General features: G+C 46.1%; 1 protein-coding gene across 1 annotated transcript in view; it reads right to left on the reverse strand.

The window, feature by feature from the left end:
* Window positions 1-5,676: 5,676 nt before the first annotated feature.
* Window positions 5,677-18,785, reverse strand: part of OXCT1 (3-oxoacid CoA-transferase 1) — a 143,842-nt gene continuing 130,733 nt past the window's right edge. The window contains exons 16-17 of the mRNA XM_037063235.1: window positions 13,857-13,958; window positions 5,677-7,622 (exon numbers count right to left, since the gene is read on the reverse strand). Coding sequence (XP_036919130.1) covers window positions 7,581-7,622; window positions 13,857-13,958 — 144 coding nt within the window. The 3' untranslated portion in view covers window positions 5,677-7,580. The remainder of the gene's footprint in view (window positions 7,623-13,856; window positions 13,959-18,785) is intronic.

Below are 18,785 nucleotides of genomic sequence, written 5' to 3' on the forward strand. Positions count from 1 at the left end.
AAGTTCTTATTAAATAATTTCTTCAACTTTTCCCCTGTAAATATTACATTCCATGTATTTTATTCTTTCCCCATAGTTTTATTCTTTTTGTTTTTTGTCTTCTTGGGCTTTCTCCAAGTTGGTCACATTTGCCCGAGACAGTTTGAGCTGCTGTAACAAATATAACAAGACTGGGTAGCTTAAATACGAAACATTTATTTCTCACAGTTCTAGAGGCTGGAAAGTCCAAGATCAAGGTGCAGACAAATTCAGCATCTGGCGAAGGTCCCTTCCTCCATTTGTAGATGGCCTCCTTCTTGCTATATCCTCACATGGCAGAGAGAGAGAAGGCTCCTATACCGGTACTAACTTCACCAGGGCAGCTCCACCCTCCTGGCTGCATCCAAAAAAAGCCCCGCCTCTAAATTCCATGGCAAGAGGGATTTTGTTTTCAACAATTGTGGGAGGGGTACAAACACTGACTCCAGAGCAACGTCCATCCTAAACGGCATTGCTCTCTCTCCGTCGATCGCATGTTAAGTTCAACACTACTAACATAATAGAAATGCCTTTGCAAATCCTTTGGTCTTCTAAAAAATTATGTAAATTTTCACCTTTAAGGTAAACTTGTGTATACCAAGGATATAAATTGTGTATATACAGAGGATGGGAGTTAGGGGGAGAAAGATAGGATGTCGAGACAGCACTGGAAGGTGAATGTTGACGGAAAGATTATGTAGCAAGCACTTGGACAAATGGTTTTAGAGAACAGTTTACATACACACTGATATAACGATCAACTGGGTCGGTCCTATCCACACAGCAGGGTCCTAAGGGTCTTTTTCTACGCAACCATTTCTGTACATAGTTGAAATTTATAACAATGTGTTTCTGTAGAACATCCTTCATTCAGACATTGTGCTAATTCAGAGAGGCCTTGGAGGACCTTCTCCTGTTCATTGATTCTACAGTGAACAATTTCCCCCATTTCCTCAGCTCTGAAGGAGCCTGCAGCCCCCAAACAATGGCCTTGGCTCCTCCCACTCTGGCCGACCTGCCGCTCCTGGGGAGGTGGGCACCTCCTTCTGCCCACTCACCTGACCTGGCCCCTCGCCCACAACCTGTCCCCTGGACAGCGTGAATCCTTTGTCATTGGGAAGCCCCTGGATTGTAAACGCACCAACTTTAAGACAGGTAGCTTTCCTTGGCCTATTAACTGCTTTTGATGTCTTTCAGCAGGATAAAACATTATTGATGATTTTGTAAGTGATAAAAAAGCGAAGTGCATTTTAAAATTGATGGTGTTTTCAGACATACCGACCAGTGAAATAGCCCAGAAATAAACCCACACATATGTGGTCAAGGGATCTTCAACCGGGATGCCAAGAATAAGCAACAGAGAGAGAAAAGTCTGTTCAACAAATGACAGGAAAACTGGGTGTCTGCATGCCAAACAATGAAACGATATCCTTATTTCACACCACACATAAAAATAATGCAAATGGATTAATGACCTAAACATGCAGCCTACATCTATAAAATCCTGGAAGAAAATAAAGAAGAAAAGTTTCTGAACATTGGTCTTCTAGACAATAACTTTTTGGATATGACACCAAAAGTACAGGCAACAAAAGCCAATTTATATATGTACGTGGAACTCCTACAACTCAACAGCAAAAACTTAAATAACCCAATTTAAAAGTAAGCAAAGAATTTGAACAGTTCCCTGAAGAAGACATACGAATGGCCAAGAAGTATATGAAACGGTGTTCATCATCACTAACCATCAAGAAAATGCAAATCAAATCCACAATGAATTATCACCTTACACCTATTAGGATAGATATTATTAAAAAAAATAACCCCTAGCTGATGCAGCTCAGTGAGTTGAATGCTGGCTTATGAACCAAAGGGTTTCCAGTTCTATTCCCAGTCAGGGCACATGCCTGGGCTGCAGGTAGGTCCCCAGTTGGGCTCACGTGAGAGGCAACCAGACATTCATGTTTCCCTCCCCCTCCTTCTCCCTCCCTTCCCTTATTTAGAAATAAGTAAAATCTTTAAAAAATAATAATTGTTGACAAGGATGGGAATAAATTCACACCCTTGTACACTGTTGGTGGGAATGTAAAATGGTGCAGACCCCACTGAAAAGAAATAATATTCACAATATCCAATCTATGGACACAACCTAAATGTCTATCGATGGATAAATGGATAAAAAAATTGGTACACACACACGAGCACACTTTCAGCCATAAAAGAGAAGGGAATCCTGCCACATGTGCCAACAGGATGGACCCAGAGGACATTCTTCTAAGTGAAAGAAGCCTGTCACAGAAGGACACATACAGCATGGGCCCACTGACTGGAGCTACTGAAAACAGCCAAACTCACGGAGACAGAGTCAAATGGCGGTTCCTAGGGGCTGGGGGGAAGGGAAACAAGGACTTGCTGTTCCACAGGACAAAAGTTCCAATTATACAAGAGTAGGTTGTAGAAATATGCTATATTACATTGCACCTACAGGTCACAATACTGCACTTATTAACAGCATAAATCTCATTTAAAATGTTCTTAGCATAATAAATAAATTAATATCGGTGGTCTTATACACAAAGAAATATAAAAGTAACAGCTAAATGTCCTCATCGGTTACGTGATGGCCATAATGCCAAGCTCCCACCCCTACACCAACCCCCACAAGCTCCAACCCTGTGGCCAGTTTTCTTCTTTCCTCGGACCCAGTGTTCTCTGGCGAAGGGATGGCACTAGACCTCACTGAGCAGGACTCTCTCATGTCACCAAGAACATGCATCTGTAGGTTGTCAGTACCAACCTTATCTCCAGGGTCAAAAGAATGAGTCTGAGCCCCAACTCTGACTTTGAACAGAGATAAAGTTTATGCCAATGAAACCAACTGCAGACAGGCGTTCGTTCACAAAGACGGCACAGTGTCCCTCAGCCTCTCCTGCTGGTCAGTTGAGCGGGCTTCCCTGTGGTCCGTGCCACGGGCCTTGCACCTGAGCAAAGCCGGTAACTGCACGTCTTCCACAGGTGCATTTTACCTGGTGGGCACTATCAGCCTTTTTGACAAATACCTGTGTCCTTACAAACTAGGTTGTGCACAAGAGCTACGTGGACAGGAACCAAACTTCGAGACTTGTCCCATTACGTTGTACAGGTTTTGGCCTCTGTATGATAGCTCATCAGAGAGCAGCAATCCAGTGCTATTCTCAGCGGCCCTGGCAAAATCCAACGTTACCCCTGAAAGGCTACTTTGATTCCAGAATTGATGGTCATTACCTCTTTCAGACTAATGAAGCTAATTTTAATGGCGATAATAATGTCTCCCTGGCAGGTTGTTGTGAGAAAGGAGTGAGATAGCCGGCACATTTCGGACGCCTTGTAGACCAGGAAAGGCTCAACAATCAGTGCGGATCGCCTTACTCCTTCGCTGCAGCCTCCAGACTCCTTCTCTTGCTTCTTTCCCTTTGCTTTCCTCACTCCTCCTCGGAGGCCTTACCTCCTTGTGCGGCTGAGGGAAACCCTCAGGCCCAGCCAGAAGCATGTCCCAACTAGTAAGCTCACTCAACACACGTATCTGGAAACCTACCATGAGCAAATCGTGGGGCTGTTATACTAATACAAGACGCTACAACATACATACACTGTACCCTACATTCTACAGTGAGGCCACCCTGCATACCTTCTGAAATATCGGGTTGAGAATGAGTTAGACAACTCCTGAAATCATGCACTGAACACACAGCCGTGCTGGGATTAAAGGAACAGGGATGAAAGGAACGTGGTGCAGGCCAAAGGGCGGGGGTAGGGGCGGGGGCAGGGGCGGAGCGGAGTGAAGGGGACAGTGGGCACATCTGTAACAGTGTCAACAATGAAGGAAAGAGTACAAAAATAATGATAAAAAACAGGAAAGGAGAATTTCTGAGAGGTAAAGAGAGCTCCTTGGCACTTTAACTCCAAGAAGGCGGAGTGGAAGATGCTATCCCCCATTCCCAAATTTCCTTTTGAAAATGTTAAGGGTAAGAAACGGAACGCCTACAAACAAGCAAAGTGCACAGAAATGACTGCGTTGGGCAGCTGGCGCCCCACGTGTCCCTGGAAAGAAAAGTGGTCCCTACGGACGCCCTGTGGGTCATGCTCCAGAAGAGTCAGGACAGTTGCCTGCAGTGGTTTCCAGGTAAACAGTCCGGAGTGGCACCCATCAAAGGTAATAACGACCACGATCATCGCGCATATTTAACTTCCACAACCAAGTATCTTTTGTGTTTGACTGTGGCTTTGAGGAAGGGAATTGTTTTATGAATCAGTTCCCTGGGTCAGTGTAGTTCCCACTCTCACAGGACTTGCTGTGTGGCCCACAGAGGGCGGCTTCTTCGAATTTCTCTAGTCAGATGCAGATGACATTTATGGAACCAGGAGACTTCAGGTATATGTCACACAGACGTGAATTCAGAGTACATCACATTTACCTTTATTCAGGCTCAAACTCACTTTGATACTCAGTATAGTCTAAGGCGGGAAGGCAGTGGAGACACTGCAAAATAAAAAGACAGGAACAATGGACAATTCTGGCCCAAGGCAATACTGTGGTACAGCATCTTTAAAAAGATCTACCCGTATTTTGTAACCACGTGTATGAACTACATCTTAGAAAATCACTGTAGAAAACAGTATACACTCCCCATTTTAAAGGTGGAGATTCTGAAAATAAATGTAAGAAACTCAAAACCATATCCTGTTAGGAAAGGGGGTGAGTGGAAAGAAATCCACCCACTGAAGAAATCTCTGCCTTTACTCCCACGGGGATGATTTTCAGAGTTGCACTTACTACACTGACACTGGAAAAAATCCTCTACCTGCAACCTTACTACCCACCCACAGTCTGACTGTGTTCTGTGGACCCAGGTATAAGCAGCTTTGCTCATATTCTGCCTGACTTCTATGAGAGATCAGATCCTCCCTGGGACTTGAGAATTGGGAAAGTTGGGTTCACACTCTGGTGGTAAGGGACAAAGCCAGCTTGGGTACGTGTGCGGGCTCATGTACAGCCCAGCCGGAGGGAGGTGGGTTGCAGGCACGTCCAGAACCAGGATGCTCCCTCCCCGCAGCTCACGGACTTTGTGTTTCAGCCTCTTTCCCTGGCACTGGAGTTCAGCTGGCAGAGTGTGTGCTGGAAATGGGGGCAGGGGTGTCGGGATCAGAGTCACAGGCTTATGGCTTAGGACCAGAGAGGAATAGGAAAATGAGCTTCTCTCTCATTTTCAGTTTCTATACCTGGGAGAAACCACCTGACCAGCACATCCCGGGGCATAGACCCATGGGGATAAGCACTGTGGACAGAGGGGCGCTACCCAAAATGGCACATCCTGGGCACACGCAATCCTCGGCCGGGGAGAGTCTCTTACCAGAGGGGTAAACCGGATGCTGAGCAGACTAGCACCAGAGCCAGCTCCAAATGCAAGCAAACTCAACACACCACCAGGAAACAAACTTGGATGTGCACCCCGAAGAAATGTTAGAGAAAAGCAAAAAATACATTAACACCTGAAGCCGGGGATAATCAATTTTTATAGACAAATGGCTGGCTTTGATAAAGAGTGAAGTGCAGAACTGACTTAGATAAACATTTCATTTGATTTTCATGAAGGACAGTATCTTTTTTTTTTTTTTTTGAAGAAAAGCAGCAACCTGAGTAGCAGCAGGAAAGAGTGCTGACTTTGCTGTCTGCCAAGGGGGCCACTGATTTCGTGGCACTGTCCCCACGTGCAGTCACACCACGCCTGATGAGGAAAAGGATGATCACACCGACCTACCACAATCTGGAATGTTTATTGCATTTCCTACTCAGCCATGGCACTCTTTAATCAAGAACACAAAGACACCTACTGAGGTTTTGCCAAAGCTGCGAACATCTTTAGAAACACATTGTCTTAAAGCAACACGCTGGAATAATAAGCAACTAAGTCTACAAATATAGCAACTTTCAGTGACATGCGTTTTTCCCAATTATAACTCTAGCACAGATATATATCATTCTCTAGACCCCACAAAGTCCAAAAAGAGCCCACTTTACCGGACTGGGAAGAGTATGATTTCAACCATGAATCCATTGGAAGACTATTGTGTACTGGTGTGTGCTGCTCAAAAAAGAAAAAAAAAGCCTCTCCCCTCCCTCTAGTACCTTGCAGGACACACGGTGGCTGTATCTGAAGAGAAGGTGAGTTGCAATGACAACCGGGAAACGTGCACGTGTTCCTGCACCGGGTGCCGGGCGACGCTGCCCTCTGCCGGGCCTGCCACGCCCGGGGACAGGCCTTTTGCCCGTTTGGTAGCTGGGATGCTCAGTGACCCCCGGGAAATGTCGGGTACGGAGGGTACCTCTGAGAAGAAGTCTCTTACAAAACCGAATCCACAGAGTTTCTCTCCTACCTATGAAAATGCGCTCGCCGCCCTTCGAATCCTGGGTTTGCTCATCCTTCGGTACCATATTTGGGCAGAGTCAAATTAAATTAAAAGTGCTTTGTTCAAGGAAGCAGGCTGGTCAGAACAAAGGACACTGTTCTGTAGAGAAAGGCGTTCAATATCTAGAAACTTTTCTGACCACCAATAAGGAGCTTGAAGAGAATTTTAAACCAAGAAAGAAAGAAAACCCCTTGTGTGGTCACTGTGACTATGGATTCATGATATATTATCCCACAGCCCTCTTGGCTTAAGAGCAGGTATTGTTCCAGTAGCCCACCGGCCCTCAGTAACGCAGAGAAAGACTCCGAAGGACTGTCTGGGTACACACGAACACTGCACTGATTCAGAATGAGGACACTGGCCAGGTCTGAGAGGACTCGGCAAAGCACAGATGGCTGGTGGGCGGTGGGCTGGGCAGTAAAGGCAACCTTTGGTAGGACATCAGCACCAACGGGCCCGCACTGCCAGTCTTTCCCACGAACAAGCTACCTTCTCCCACACCGCGATGATCCCACTTTTCTTCGTAGGCATCTATTTAGGGACAGGCAGGGTGGGAGGAAGAGAGGCACCCCAGGACAGCGATGCAATCAGACAACCAGAGGCTCCCAAAGAAAAGTCAGAGGAGGCCGAAAGAAAAACAGTACTTCTCCTAATCAAAGTTCCCATGCAGTTGTCCCCAGGACTAGCCCGGTGCTGCCCCGCGAATCCCTGGGGGGAGCAACTTTTCTCTTCATTCTTTTCTTCACCACTTTGTTTGGAGGGAAACGATGTCAATGAAACTCTTCCTACAGGCCCATCTCGATACCAATTGCACGCGACTCAGTGTAGGTGCCACAGAAGTTGAGAAAAACCCAACGTGAGCACCAACTGTGAAGACATCCTTCTTTCTCAGCACTTATAAAACAAATAAGATAATCATATTTTTTCTTTTTGTTTTTCAGTAAAATGTGTTAGCACGCTTGAGAGAACAGGCCACATAAGGTGTAAAATGCTAAAAAATCTAGTCAAAAACTGTTTGTTCCATATAAAAATATGATTATTGATGACCTTTCCATGAAATCCTATTTGGTTAAAATGAAAAGCACACAGCTTGGGACAAATGTTTACTCCCCACTTCAGGCTGTGATCTGCTGCATTGGCTTGAGCTTTGGCGAAACCTGGTAAAAGAAAAAAAATATCCAAATTATAAAAAACCTCATGGCAAAAACCTCTTTCCTTTCAATTTCCAAACATGAAGGACACAGGCAACAAGCAGCCTTCCCATGGACATCAGCCGGCACTTTCTCGTTTTCTTCCATCTGTACTGAGATGGAGAACTCCTTTTCTGCTTACATTTCCTCTATTTAGGGGTTCTTACGTTCTTCCATGACTGCTCCTAAATTACGGATCATTAAGATGGAAACAAGGAGGGGGAGGGGGAGCAGAGGGAGACAAAGGGGCCACATAACCAAGCTCTCTGATGAACGGATCACCGAGCTCTGAGATGAATGCCTCTGAGACCTCACTCAAGACAGACAAGGTGCATGTCTCAATATTAAATGTTGACTATATGTATGTTCAATGCATGGACCAGCAAATGCATTCCTAGGAGTCTTGAAGCAAGAAATACAAGCACAGGCCTAAGTTAGTGGTGGAAGAAGAAACCTACATGTAAGTGGGCTGTCTTCCTCTTCACAGACCTTTCGAGGTGTAATGTCAGATACAGATTTCTTCATTCAATTTGGCAAATACCCACCAAGTCCTACTAAGTAACAGTCCCCATCGAATGCATAGTAAACAATATTTAAATTTAGGTGACTTTTTGAACCCTTCAAAGATGTGGCAATTCAAGTGGGCCGAGGTAGTGTAGACCTGAGAAAGAAGATGCCTCCCAAGAAGGGCTCCTGGTGGCCCACTGGGCTCAAAACAAAAACAAAAACAAAAACGGCCAAACAATGCTCCCCTCTGCCCCCTGCTGCCCAGAGCCTAGCAGCCATTTCTCTACCGGAGCCTCTCTCACAAACTGCACTTCAGGGCAAAGCCTGCACTGAACTGCCTGCCCGCTCTGCGTGTCTGCCATCTGAGACACCCTTTCTAAAGGAGTTCCTCAAGCCCTATTTCAACCAGCAGGACTGAGGCTTTCTCCACCCAATCCGAGCTGTGCAACTTCAACCAACCAGAGTGACTCTATTCTGGTCAATCAGGACGATGTCTTTTGGACCAATGAAACTGCAAAATGAAGATCTGGAGTCTTCATTTGAATGAGGACAGATGAGTCAGGGACCAGGAATAGGGTCTTCTGTCCACATAAGCTGGCTCCCCTCTGGCTCTGGGAGAGCACTTTCCCTTTCCACTGAAGACTGGGTTTGAAGACAGAATTGAAGCACTGGAGATGTCTTGCCACAGCAGAGTGGAAGAGACCAGCACAGGCCAGAGCAGACGGTACAGAATGGAGCAGACCAGCACAACACAAAGCAGACCAGCAAGGAGAATAGCAAAGCAAAGATGTCCAGCTGGGGAGGGGTCTGGCTCCAGGGCTGCCTCAGCGCCCTGCAGTATCACAGCTGAGATATTTTGCACCAAATAGTTTCCTTCTTCACCACACCCTCACTTGGGGATTCCCGTTGCTGTCGAATTGGGGCCAACAACCACCAACCATCGACTGACACTAGCATTTTACCTTCCAGAATAAACAGTTAATAGTTTGTTAAACAAATGAATAAATGAATGAATGAATGAATGAATGATGAAGTGGGTCAGATAGGCTTCAAAGAACTAGAAGAAAGGTTTCTAACAGAGGTGGCCAGTGTTAAAAATATTTTTCGGTCATTTATAAATCTTTTCTGTATTAACACTTCACAATGTCAAGGGTTAATACCCCTTTTCTGTGTTCCTGCTAAAAGAATGACATGGCCAGATAAAAAGGACCAGTGTGCCTTGGTGTAGAGCTGAAAATAGATGAGAGCTCATTCAGACTTGCTAGTGCCAAGAATAGATGTAGAATAACAGACAAAATAGTTGGCGTACAATAAATAGACAAAAGTCTCAGCTCAGAACTTCAACTCTCTCAAAAAGAATAAAAGACATATGGACTCAGTATTTAGAAAGTGTGTCTCATAAACAATCCATTTTCTTTTTTAAACAACAGAGCATCTGTGGAAATCATTTAATGAAATAAAACTTTGCTTTTTTGAAAACAGATAATTTCTAATGGAGTCTTTATAAAATTTCCTTTAAAAGGAAATGACACCTGGCCTGGCTGGTGTGGCTCAGTGGACTGAGCACCTGCCTGTGACCCGGAAGGTCAGTTCCCGGGTTGGATTCCCAGTCAGGGCACATGCCTGGGGTGCAGGTCAGGTTCCCAGTAGGGGGCGCATGAGAGGCAATCAATCAATGTCTCTCTCTCCCTCTCCGGTTCCCTCTCTCTAAAAGTAAATAAATAAAATCTTTTTATAAAAAAGAAAGAAAATGTAAAAGGAAACAACACTGTTGTTTCCTAAATTAAACATCTGATCCTTTTTTTTGTCCTGTTGGCCCTATTTTGAGCTCTTAATATCATTTATATCCTCAATGTGGAAACTGAGTTTCATCAGAAGATGAAGCTTGACATAAGANGCAATCAATCAATGTCTCTCTCTCCCTCTCCGGTTCCCTCTCTCTAAAAGTAAATAAATAAAATCTTTTTATAAAAAAGAAAGAAAATGTAAAAGGAAACAACACTGTTGTTTCCTAAATTAAACATCTGATCCTTTTGAGCTCTTAATATCATTTATATCCTCAATGTGGAAACTGAGTTTCATCAGAAGATGAAGCTTGACATAAGACTGAATTGGCCCCTGTGTTTTTTAATGAAAAACATCTACTAAACCACCATTTTTCATTCTGTTCTCTTTCTTATAGCCTCATCAACATTGAGAACTCACGCAAGCTGAAGCAGGTTACCCTGCCAAGGTGATCTACAGGCTAAGCATAAGACTATGGGATTTATTGTAGAAGGTGAGCCAATGATTTGTCTTCCCCATCATCCACTGAAATCCCAAGAGCATACTATTTAATTCTGGTATAAGGCCAGTTCCTAAATACTTATTGAGAGTATAAATTTATTCAACTTGGCAAAGAATGTCTGCAGCTGGCTTCTTTCAGATTCCATTGCAAACATAAAAATAAGTAGTGTTCTTAATGTTTTGCCACGGGTGGTTTCAGGTGTATTTCTGCCTGGAGAATAGGACCGAGACCCTTGGGAGTTGTAGCTGTGCCAATCTGTTCTGTTTTATTGACCTTCCGTGGCCTTCCACAGGGAGCATGGGCTGTTTTGCTCTCAGCCACAGGGAAGCAGCTCAGAGGCAGAGGCTCACTGCTGCATAGAAAGCCTGAGGCTTTCCAGGGCTGCCCAGAACTAAGGGCTCGGGTCTCGCCCACACGCACCTGGAGAGCCTGCTGCGGCTGTCCACCGAAGCCACACCCTACATCTCAGCCTTCATCACACCGGTGATATTTTTACCTCTCCCGGCCCCGCTCTTCCCTCACCTCTCTTGATAGACTCAGAACGCAACCACCAAGAAGCACAGAGGAAGGTCCCTTTCTTTGTAACAACTGCATTTTGAAGGAGAGTGACCATGTGGAAGGAGCTCTCTGTCCATTGTAAGCTGGCTTCTCTCGCTGTAAACTACTCTTGCCCAGAATAGTATTTTGGGAGTGTGGGGAAGGTTCCAGAAATATAGCCACTATTTGCATTTCTATGACAAAATTTCCACAGCCTCCTTTGGAGTTCCAGATATACTCAGTATATGGCCCTTGAGAGACTTTCCTACCAATGGAAAAAAAAATCTCCCTTTCAACTGGCACATCATAAATATGACTCACTGCACCTTCATCTTTAACAAATTTTTTAAGAAGCTGTTTCCAGTGACAAGTAAAGGTCGCATCTGCCTCCCACATTTTCTGTGGCTGCTGACTGCACTGTGGTACACTCTTTTTTGTTAAATGTCCAAAGAGTTCATTATAACGATTATTTTTTAATACCCGGAAACCAGTTTTGTCATGTCCTATCATCTGATGCTGTCGTATTTTTATTTTTCTTTGAAATTCTCAGTATTTTCTCCATCAGCTTATAGCCACATTCTATACGTGTGGCCATTCACTTGCCCATATGCACAGGTGTAAGGGACTTTTATCAACACGTTTTCACAACTGCTTTGACCTAGGTTTTTACCTTTTTTCTTTATTACACAACAACCTGGGTATTCCCTTCTAGAACATTCACTTTCAGTTATATGGTGAAGGCTAAGCAGGCTTTTTCTCAAGCAGAAGTCCTGAGTAACTTTGCAATAGTAGTCACACATGGAATAAACGCTACCTATACTGTCACAATCACAGAGTAGCTTGTGAATATAACACAGAACACCTTCCAAAATATCAGATAAAGAAATGCCGTGCTCAACACACTTTTCATATGAAATGCATCTCACTGCTAACCCAGCGATGGAGCAGAACACTGCATTAGCTAGAGCGCTCCAGTCCCCGCCTCACAGAGAACCACCCGCTGCAGCAGTGATGCCGGCGGCCAGGGTCCAAACAGATGCCCTGACCGTTGGACCCTCCGAAGCTAGTTCTTCTGAGGATCGTGGTTTGACCAGCACTACACCTTTTCATTGCCAGGACAACACTGATGTACAGATCAACATCTCACCTCAATGGCCACGTCTGCAGAAAACGACATTACATGTCCACGCCAGGCCAGGGGAGGTGACACTGTAATGGGAGGGACCCTCCAGATAGTTTTCAATGTATCGAAACATGGAAATGGGCATGTAAAAATGACGACAAAGCAAAACAGTAAAACTCTATCTTTTTCATTCTTGATTCACCAACGCGACTGAAAAAGGCACAGAGAACAGTGAGGGTCTTCCTTTGCATACGCCCTTTGGTGGCGGAAAACTGAGCACTCCGTGGATCTTCAATGTGCTGCCTGTGGAAGAGGAGGTTAGCTCACCCAATCCAGGGGGGGAAATGAAGAAAAGCTGAGTAAGTAAGAACTGTTTTCTGTTATCACAAGAGTAAGGAATTCTAAATAGTTAAAGTGGAGACAAATCCGGTCTGACTCCCTGACGTTATGGAAAAAGTAATTAAAGATGTGCGCTTTGTGTGAGGTGTTGCTGGCGGACTTCTTTTCTCTGAAGAGAAATTCAGAAAAGGTTAATAGACAAAGACCTCCATACAGTACCAGAAGCAGCTGTATGTGGATAATTAATTAGGCAGCAAAATTGTCTTTACAGAAATTTGTCATGCACTGATAGGTACCGGCCAAGGACGCAGCACCGAAGGAAGCAATGTATGAAATACACGCTCTATCCAGTGGGTTTGGTTAAATTAGCTTCTCCAGGATGTGGGCTGCAACGGTTCCCAGTATTGTACACATATTTCGTGTTAACTGGTAGACCTGTTCTTAAAAAGGTATGTGAGAAGCAAATGCTTGTCCTTCACTTTCCTCGGGGACATTTCACCTTTACTTTGGATTAACTTTGGACTAGCCATCCTCTCGACCCCCATTAAGTAGGTGATGGGTGGGTGATAGCTAGGCAATTCCAGCACAAATAACACCCCTTTTTATTACAAACTCTTTTATTACAGAATCACGAGCCTGTAATTCTGTGACATAACAATATCGCACTCGAGCACACCATAGGACATTTTAGGTGAAAGGTTCAAATTAAAACTATAAATTACTACAACCATATTATTACCCTACCAACCAAGCGGGTGTTACCTGACAGACCCTGTATATCACAGTATTATTCTCTCTGTTTTAAAAAGGGATTTGGAGATTTCTTAAATGGATACAGTTATCTACTTTTGTTAAGTCAGAGTTTCTATGCACTAGGCTTTTCTTAGATGTCGGCTATGCCTACTTTGTGACTGTCATCTGGTGGTGTCAGAAGCCCAACATTCTAATAACATCAACAGATGGGACAATTAGGCATAGGAGCTAACCAAAGAGGAATTCGTAAGCCACAGGCAGGTTTAAAAATAAGGAAGTGTCAAGTCTTTGTGTGCAGCTCACATCTTACAGTTCATCAAGGGTACCTACGGCTGACGTGTGACCCAAGACAGAGCGTTGCAAGGGGCTTGACAGAGAGCAGCTTTGAGTTCAAGTTCACTTGACCTTCCATTTCCAGCCCCTCCTGTGGTTCTGCCCGCTCCTCCTCCTGACGCCTGAGCCGAACCCTGGCCCGTGAGTGTGAGCCTGTCCCTGCTCCCGCCTGCTCTCATCTGGAGGCCTCTCCCTTGCACTGGTCTCCGCAGAGGTCAACTCCGAGAACGACACCAAAGGAACGCTTCGCATCCTGCGAACACCCGTTCATCACGCTGGTGATGCCGGACAAGCGGCTGGATTTGTTCACAGAAGCACTTACCGCAAAATCACACCCTGTGCTCTTTTTTATGTCATCCACCGTCAGGCCTTCCCAGAGTTCGATCAGAGTCAGCCCTTTCTTGTTGTCCACGTCAAACACGGCCTGTCGGAGTCAAGAACATGACCATGACAATTGCCAACAGAGTCAACACTGTATAGCATGAAACAGAAACAGGCCCTCAAGTTCTTAAAGGAAGGATCAGACCCAGCACAAAAGACTCTGAAAATCAGCCATGAAAGAAATGCCAACCATAACTATTCCATTTGGGTGGGGGAACAAATGGCAGCGACATCACTGGCCATTGGCTGGGGACACTGCTGATGACAGAGAGTGACAAGTGGCAGCTCTGCGCGGCACGCGCTACTGTTATAAGCATTTTTTCATTTTTGTTAAGGGTTTGAGGGGAAGGCAGAGGAATACCAATATGTAAGAAACACATCAACTGGTTGGCTCTCGTACGTGCCCCGACTGGGGACTGAACCCGGAACCCAAGCACGTGCCTCAACTAGGAATCTAGCTGGTGACCTTTCAGTTTGTGGATGATGCTCCAACCAAGCCACATGGGGCAGGACTAACCAGTTTTTTTTAAACATTATTTTATTCTGGTTAGGTCTAATAGCTCTGGTCAGCACTTCAATTTGATGATTAACAGGTGATTGGAAGGGAGGAAAGAATAAAGGAAAGGAGAGGGGAGACACGTGGAAGGTGAAAGCACGAGGGTGACTGGGGAGGGCTGGTCAGTGCTGCTGGGGAAAGTGGTCCAGGGAACAGCAGCAGGTGCTCTGAGGTGCCTCCGAGTAACAAAGGGCTGTCCTGGCCCTGAGGGACCCCTCCCCCGGGCACACTGTAAATATGAAAACGTTCCCCCCGAGTCCTGTAAAAACACATAGGTTGGAGAGGGTAGCAGGGCCAGGGGAACTCCCTGTAGAATGCACATCAATGAAGGTGCCTCCGTCCGAGCGGGGCAGGAGGCTAGCCTCCCCTCCACATGCCCTCACTACACGCTGGCTGGCATCGCAAGGTGGCGGTAGTGCCAGTTGGTCCGGCCTGACCCCTGCAGGTGGACTCAGGCTGTCGTGCCTGGTTTGGAGCACATGCTATCACACCTAGTTATGTGACAACGGGAGTAGAAGAGACCGGCAAAGCCACTCAGTGTAACTTCCCACCTAAGAAGTCTTCAACACTTTCGTCTGAAATGGTCGCTGGGGCTCTGCTTAGAAACTTCCGGAGGCAGGAGGCTTCCCTGCCCCAAGGCAGACTGCTGATGGGAAGGAAGCTCCACTCGTCGGAGCCCAGACTGCTGCCCTGGGACCCTGAATGCTGGCCCCTGACCCCAACCCCGTTTAGCAGGCACTTCCTCTCTCGGTTCTCAGGGTTAGTTTCTGCCTCTTCAGACGGTAAGGTGAGTCTGCCCAGATCGTCCCTCTCCTGCAGGAGACGACTGACCTTGCATGCAACAACAATACCATTTCGGGCTTAAAATCTTTATTTCAGCTAGCTTGGAAGTCAAACCCTCAACTGTCGTTTTTAAACATGCTCCTGGTTAGGAGGCTGACAGGAACACACACTTACAGAGGGAAGAACCCTGGCTTAGAGCTTTGCTATCTGGTGAAGATATCTTCTCATCTGAAGAAGGATATAAAATAAAATAAATAAATAAACAAAGAAAACTCCCTCTGCTTCCCAAGGTCATTACCCAGGACAAATATAATGACAGCCATATTCCCTGCACCTGGCATCTGCCTGGGACAGAGCAGGGGCCCCTTCCAGGAATGCTCTTCCTCCTGAATGGCTTAACTTATTGTCACCTGCGTGTGATCCCCGAGCAAAGCCCCCGGATGCTTATCTGTCTCCGATTAATTGCTATTTCTCCCCAGTGACACACTTACATTCTCTATTTGATGAATTCACAGATAACTTAGTTAATTTTCCTAGAAAAGATGGTTTAAATTAGGAGGAAATATTCCCACAAACTTGCTCTTTGTTTACACATTTTTATGTTTCTAACAAAGCCTTTTTATCAGCAGAAATATTTATTTGGAGAAGGAAAAATGATCACTTAGGAATGTCTGCAGGCTGCATTAGGTTATTTAATTCCAAATGGACAACTAAAATTTTGTTTAAAGGACTCCTTTTTCTTTGCAGGAAAAGTGTTTGGAGCGTTGTTCACACTGATACGCTTTTCTCTGTGCCATAAACAACTGTAAATTTATCAAAATGGAACGAATCAGAGAAATAAAGCCCCCAGACTGGGTTATTTCGAACAGGCAGGGGAGAGATTCGGGGTGGAGATGACGCTGGCATTGCGAACATACGGCTTCAGTGATGAGGGAGATGAACTTTATGGTGAACTGAATCACTGCTCTTAAAGAAACTTTTATTAAAATCTTTATCCAAGCCTAACTAGCTCTCAAGGCCATGTACTGGATGTCATGGGGCCAAGCATCTGTTATTTACTTCTGAAATATTTAGGAAGATTCTTATCTAGTGGTACAAAGTGGCAGCAAAGCCCGATTAAAATGGAAATGAAAACCTAGAATTTATACAATAAATTGTTCAACTACCAAGGATAGTATTGCAACTGCTCTATCCATTTTGCAAATGAATGCATTGTTTTATTAGCACCATAAAAGGCAACACAGTGGTTAACCACGGCCTGGGGGCTGGTGGAGAAGGCCCCTTCCCCACCTCAGCCTAGCAACAGGGCACTTGGACGTCAGGGTCAGATCATCTGCAGAGCCTCCTTCAAACTGCAAACTGATGGAATGTTCCTTGAGACTGAACATTGGAATTCCAGTCCCACATCCGCGGTGACAGGACTGTCCCCATTCACTGTCTTAGTGGCAATGCGCTGTCACTTACTTCCCTCAGCAAGCATTCATCCAGTGCCTGCTGCAGCGAGCACAGGGGGAATGTGCCTGCCTTCCACGGGACTCAGTTTCGCTACAACGGCATCTACAGTTAAGGCTCTGCTTACCCCACGTGCTGATGAGCCCCCCAACTTTGTTCTGAAAGCGATTTTTCTTCTGAGCTCCCGATGCACATCTGCAACTCTTGGCCAGGCCTATCTGCCCGGAGGCGCAGGACGTGAGGTCATTCAGGAACAGCCACTTGAGACTGTCCGAACGGAGCCTCCTCCTTCCTGCCCCGTCGGGTTCCACCTTCCTCCTCCTACTGCCCTACAGACACGGCAGGCCGCCATGCCTCCAGCCAGAAAACGCAGAAATCACTCTGTGGTCACATCCATGTCCCATTCCTCATTGAGTTAGGTGGGGTTCGTTGTAAATCCCCCTTGACGCTATTTCTGTCCCAGGCTTCTGGACCTTGACCTTTCTGGCCCAGGTCACAGAAGGGGCCTTGTCGCTGGACTCTGTCTCGTCTCTTCTCCTCTCACTCTACATGAAAGCTACAGTGCTCTTTCTAGATCACAGATCTAATTAACTGTGTCCCCAGCCACTAAGAATCATGGAAAGGCTCCCAGATACAATCCAAATTTCCCAGCAAGGCATTCACATTCCATCCTAGTAGGGTGTCTTTTCAAGTGCCCTCAGTGTCAGCCTTCCCTCCCTGCTGTTCTACTCACGTGTCCCCAAGTGTGTTCTGTTCCTTTAACACCTGCATGACTCCACCTGCTTTGTTTCCCCTCTGCCTGGAAGAGCTTCTTTGGTCTTATTCTCACTTGTAAAACTCCTACTTATCTTTGGAGACCCATCAGTCAATCTGCCCGTCCTCATCAGGAAAAGCCCAGCACATGCCTCCAGCAGGTACCAGCCATGGGCAGGCAAGTGCCACACGGAGTGTTGAATGGACAGAGTCCTCTCGCAGCAGAGCTCAGAGGTCTGTGCCAAGTTACAGTGTGTCCTGGGGTTCGGCAAAGCACCCAGAAGACTTGGGGTTGCGGGGGGCAGGGAAGACTGGCGGGAGAAAGAAATTTACAGCTGAGACATCACGATGAGCAACAACCGGCCAGATGGATGGGGTGCGGAGAGCATTCTGAGAAGCGAGACAGGGAGTGCAAAGAAGACCGTGGTGGGGGCACTCAGTGTGTCTGAAGTGGGGCCGTGTTACGGCAGGAAGTGAGAAACTAAAACTGGAGGAGAAAGGGTACCCACTGTAAAATGCCTTGCAAGACCCACGAAACGCTGCTCTCTGAGAGCACCGAGCTTTCTCCACCACGCTCCCCAGGCTGTCAGGCAGCCTCCCCCCAGGTTCCTGCTCCTTCCTCACTCGGCATCAGCTCACATGGCTCCCCTGGCCTTTGTCTTGTCTGTTCCTGTAACGGCTGCCACTGGATGCTCGCCGTCTGCCCCTCCCGAACGTGCTCCTCGGGGGCGGGGCTGCCATTGGGAATGGTCTAGTTCAGAGAAGGTTCTCACAAAATGCTCAGTAATGAAGGAATAAATAAAACAACGGTGTGGATGGAGAAAGAGGATAAAACAGTTTTTTAAATGGAACGAATGTTAAATAACAACAAGTCATGTCACAAGAAAACATAGGTTATTCGGTAAGTGCCAGAATGAATGTTTGGATCACTCTGGGGATGAAATGATGAGAGCTGAGATGGTCAGAAATCTCTTCGTGATCAAGCTGGAAACTGCACTGGGCTTAAAGGGAGGGGAGGGCTGGGGGAGGCGGAGGGCAGTGGGAGGTACTGCAGGCAGGAGCCCTGAACTGAGGAGAACAGGGGCAGGGCACGCGTGGACAGGGAGCAGGGAGAGGGCCTATCGGGAGAAGAGGAGGATGGGGGACAGTGTGGCTGGACTTATCGGTAAAGCTCTACCAGACTACGCTATTAAAGAGACAGGAACAAGGACAGCTTTCTCTCTATTTTCAAAGTATAGCTCACCCTTGAACAATACAGGAGTTTGAGGCCCTGAAAATTTGCATGTGACTTTTGACTCCCCAAAACTTAATAGCCTATTGTTGACC

The sequence above is a fragment of the Sturnira hondurensis genome, unplaced genomic scaffold, assembly GCF_014824575.4.
Source record: "Sturnira hondurensis isolate 20B ecotype Veracruz unplaced genomic scaffold, ASM1482457v3 Scaffold0014384, whole genome shotgun sequence".
Classification (NCBI taxonomy): Eukaryota; Metazoa; Chordata; class Mammalia; order Chiroptera; family Phyllostomidae; genus Sturnira; species Sturnira hondurensis.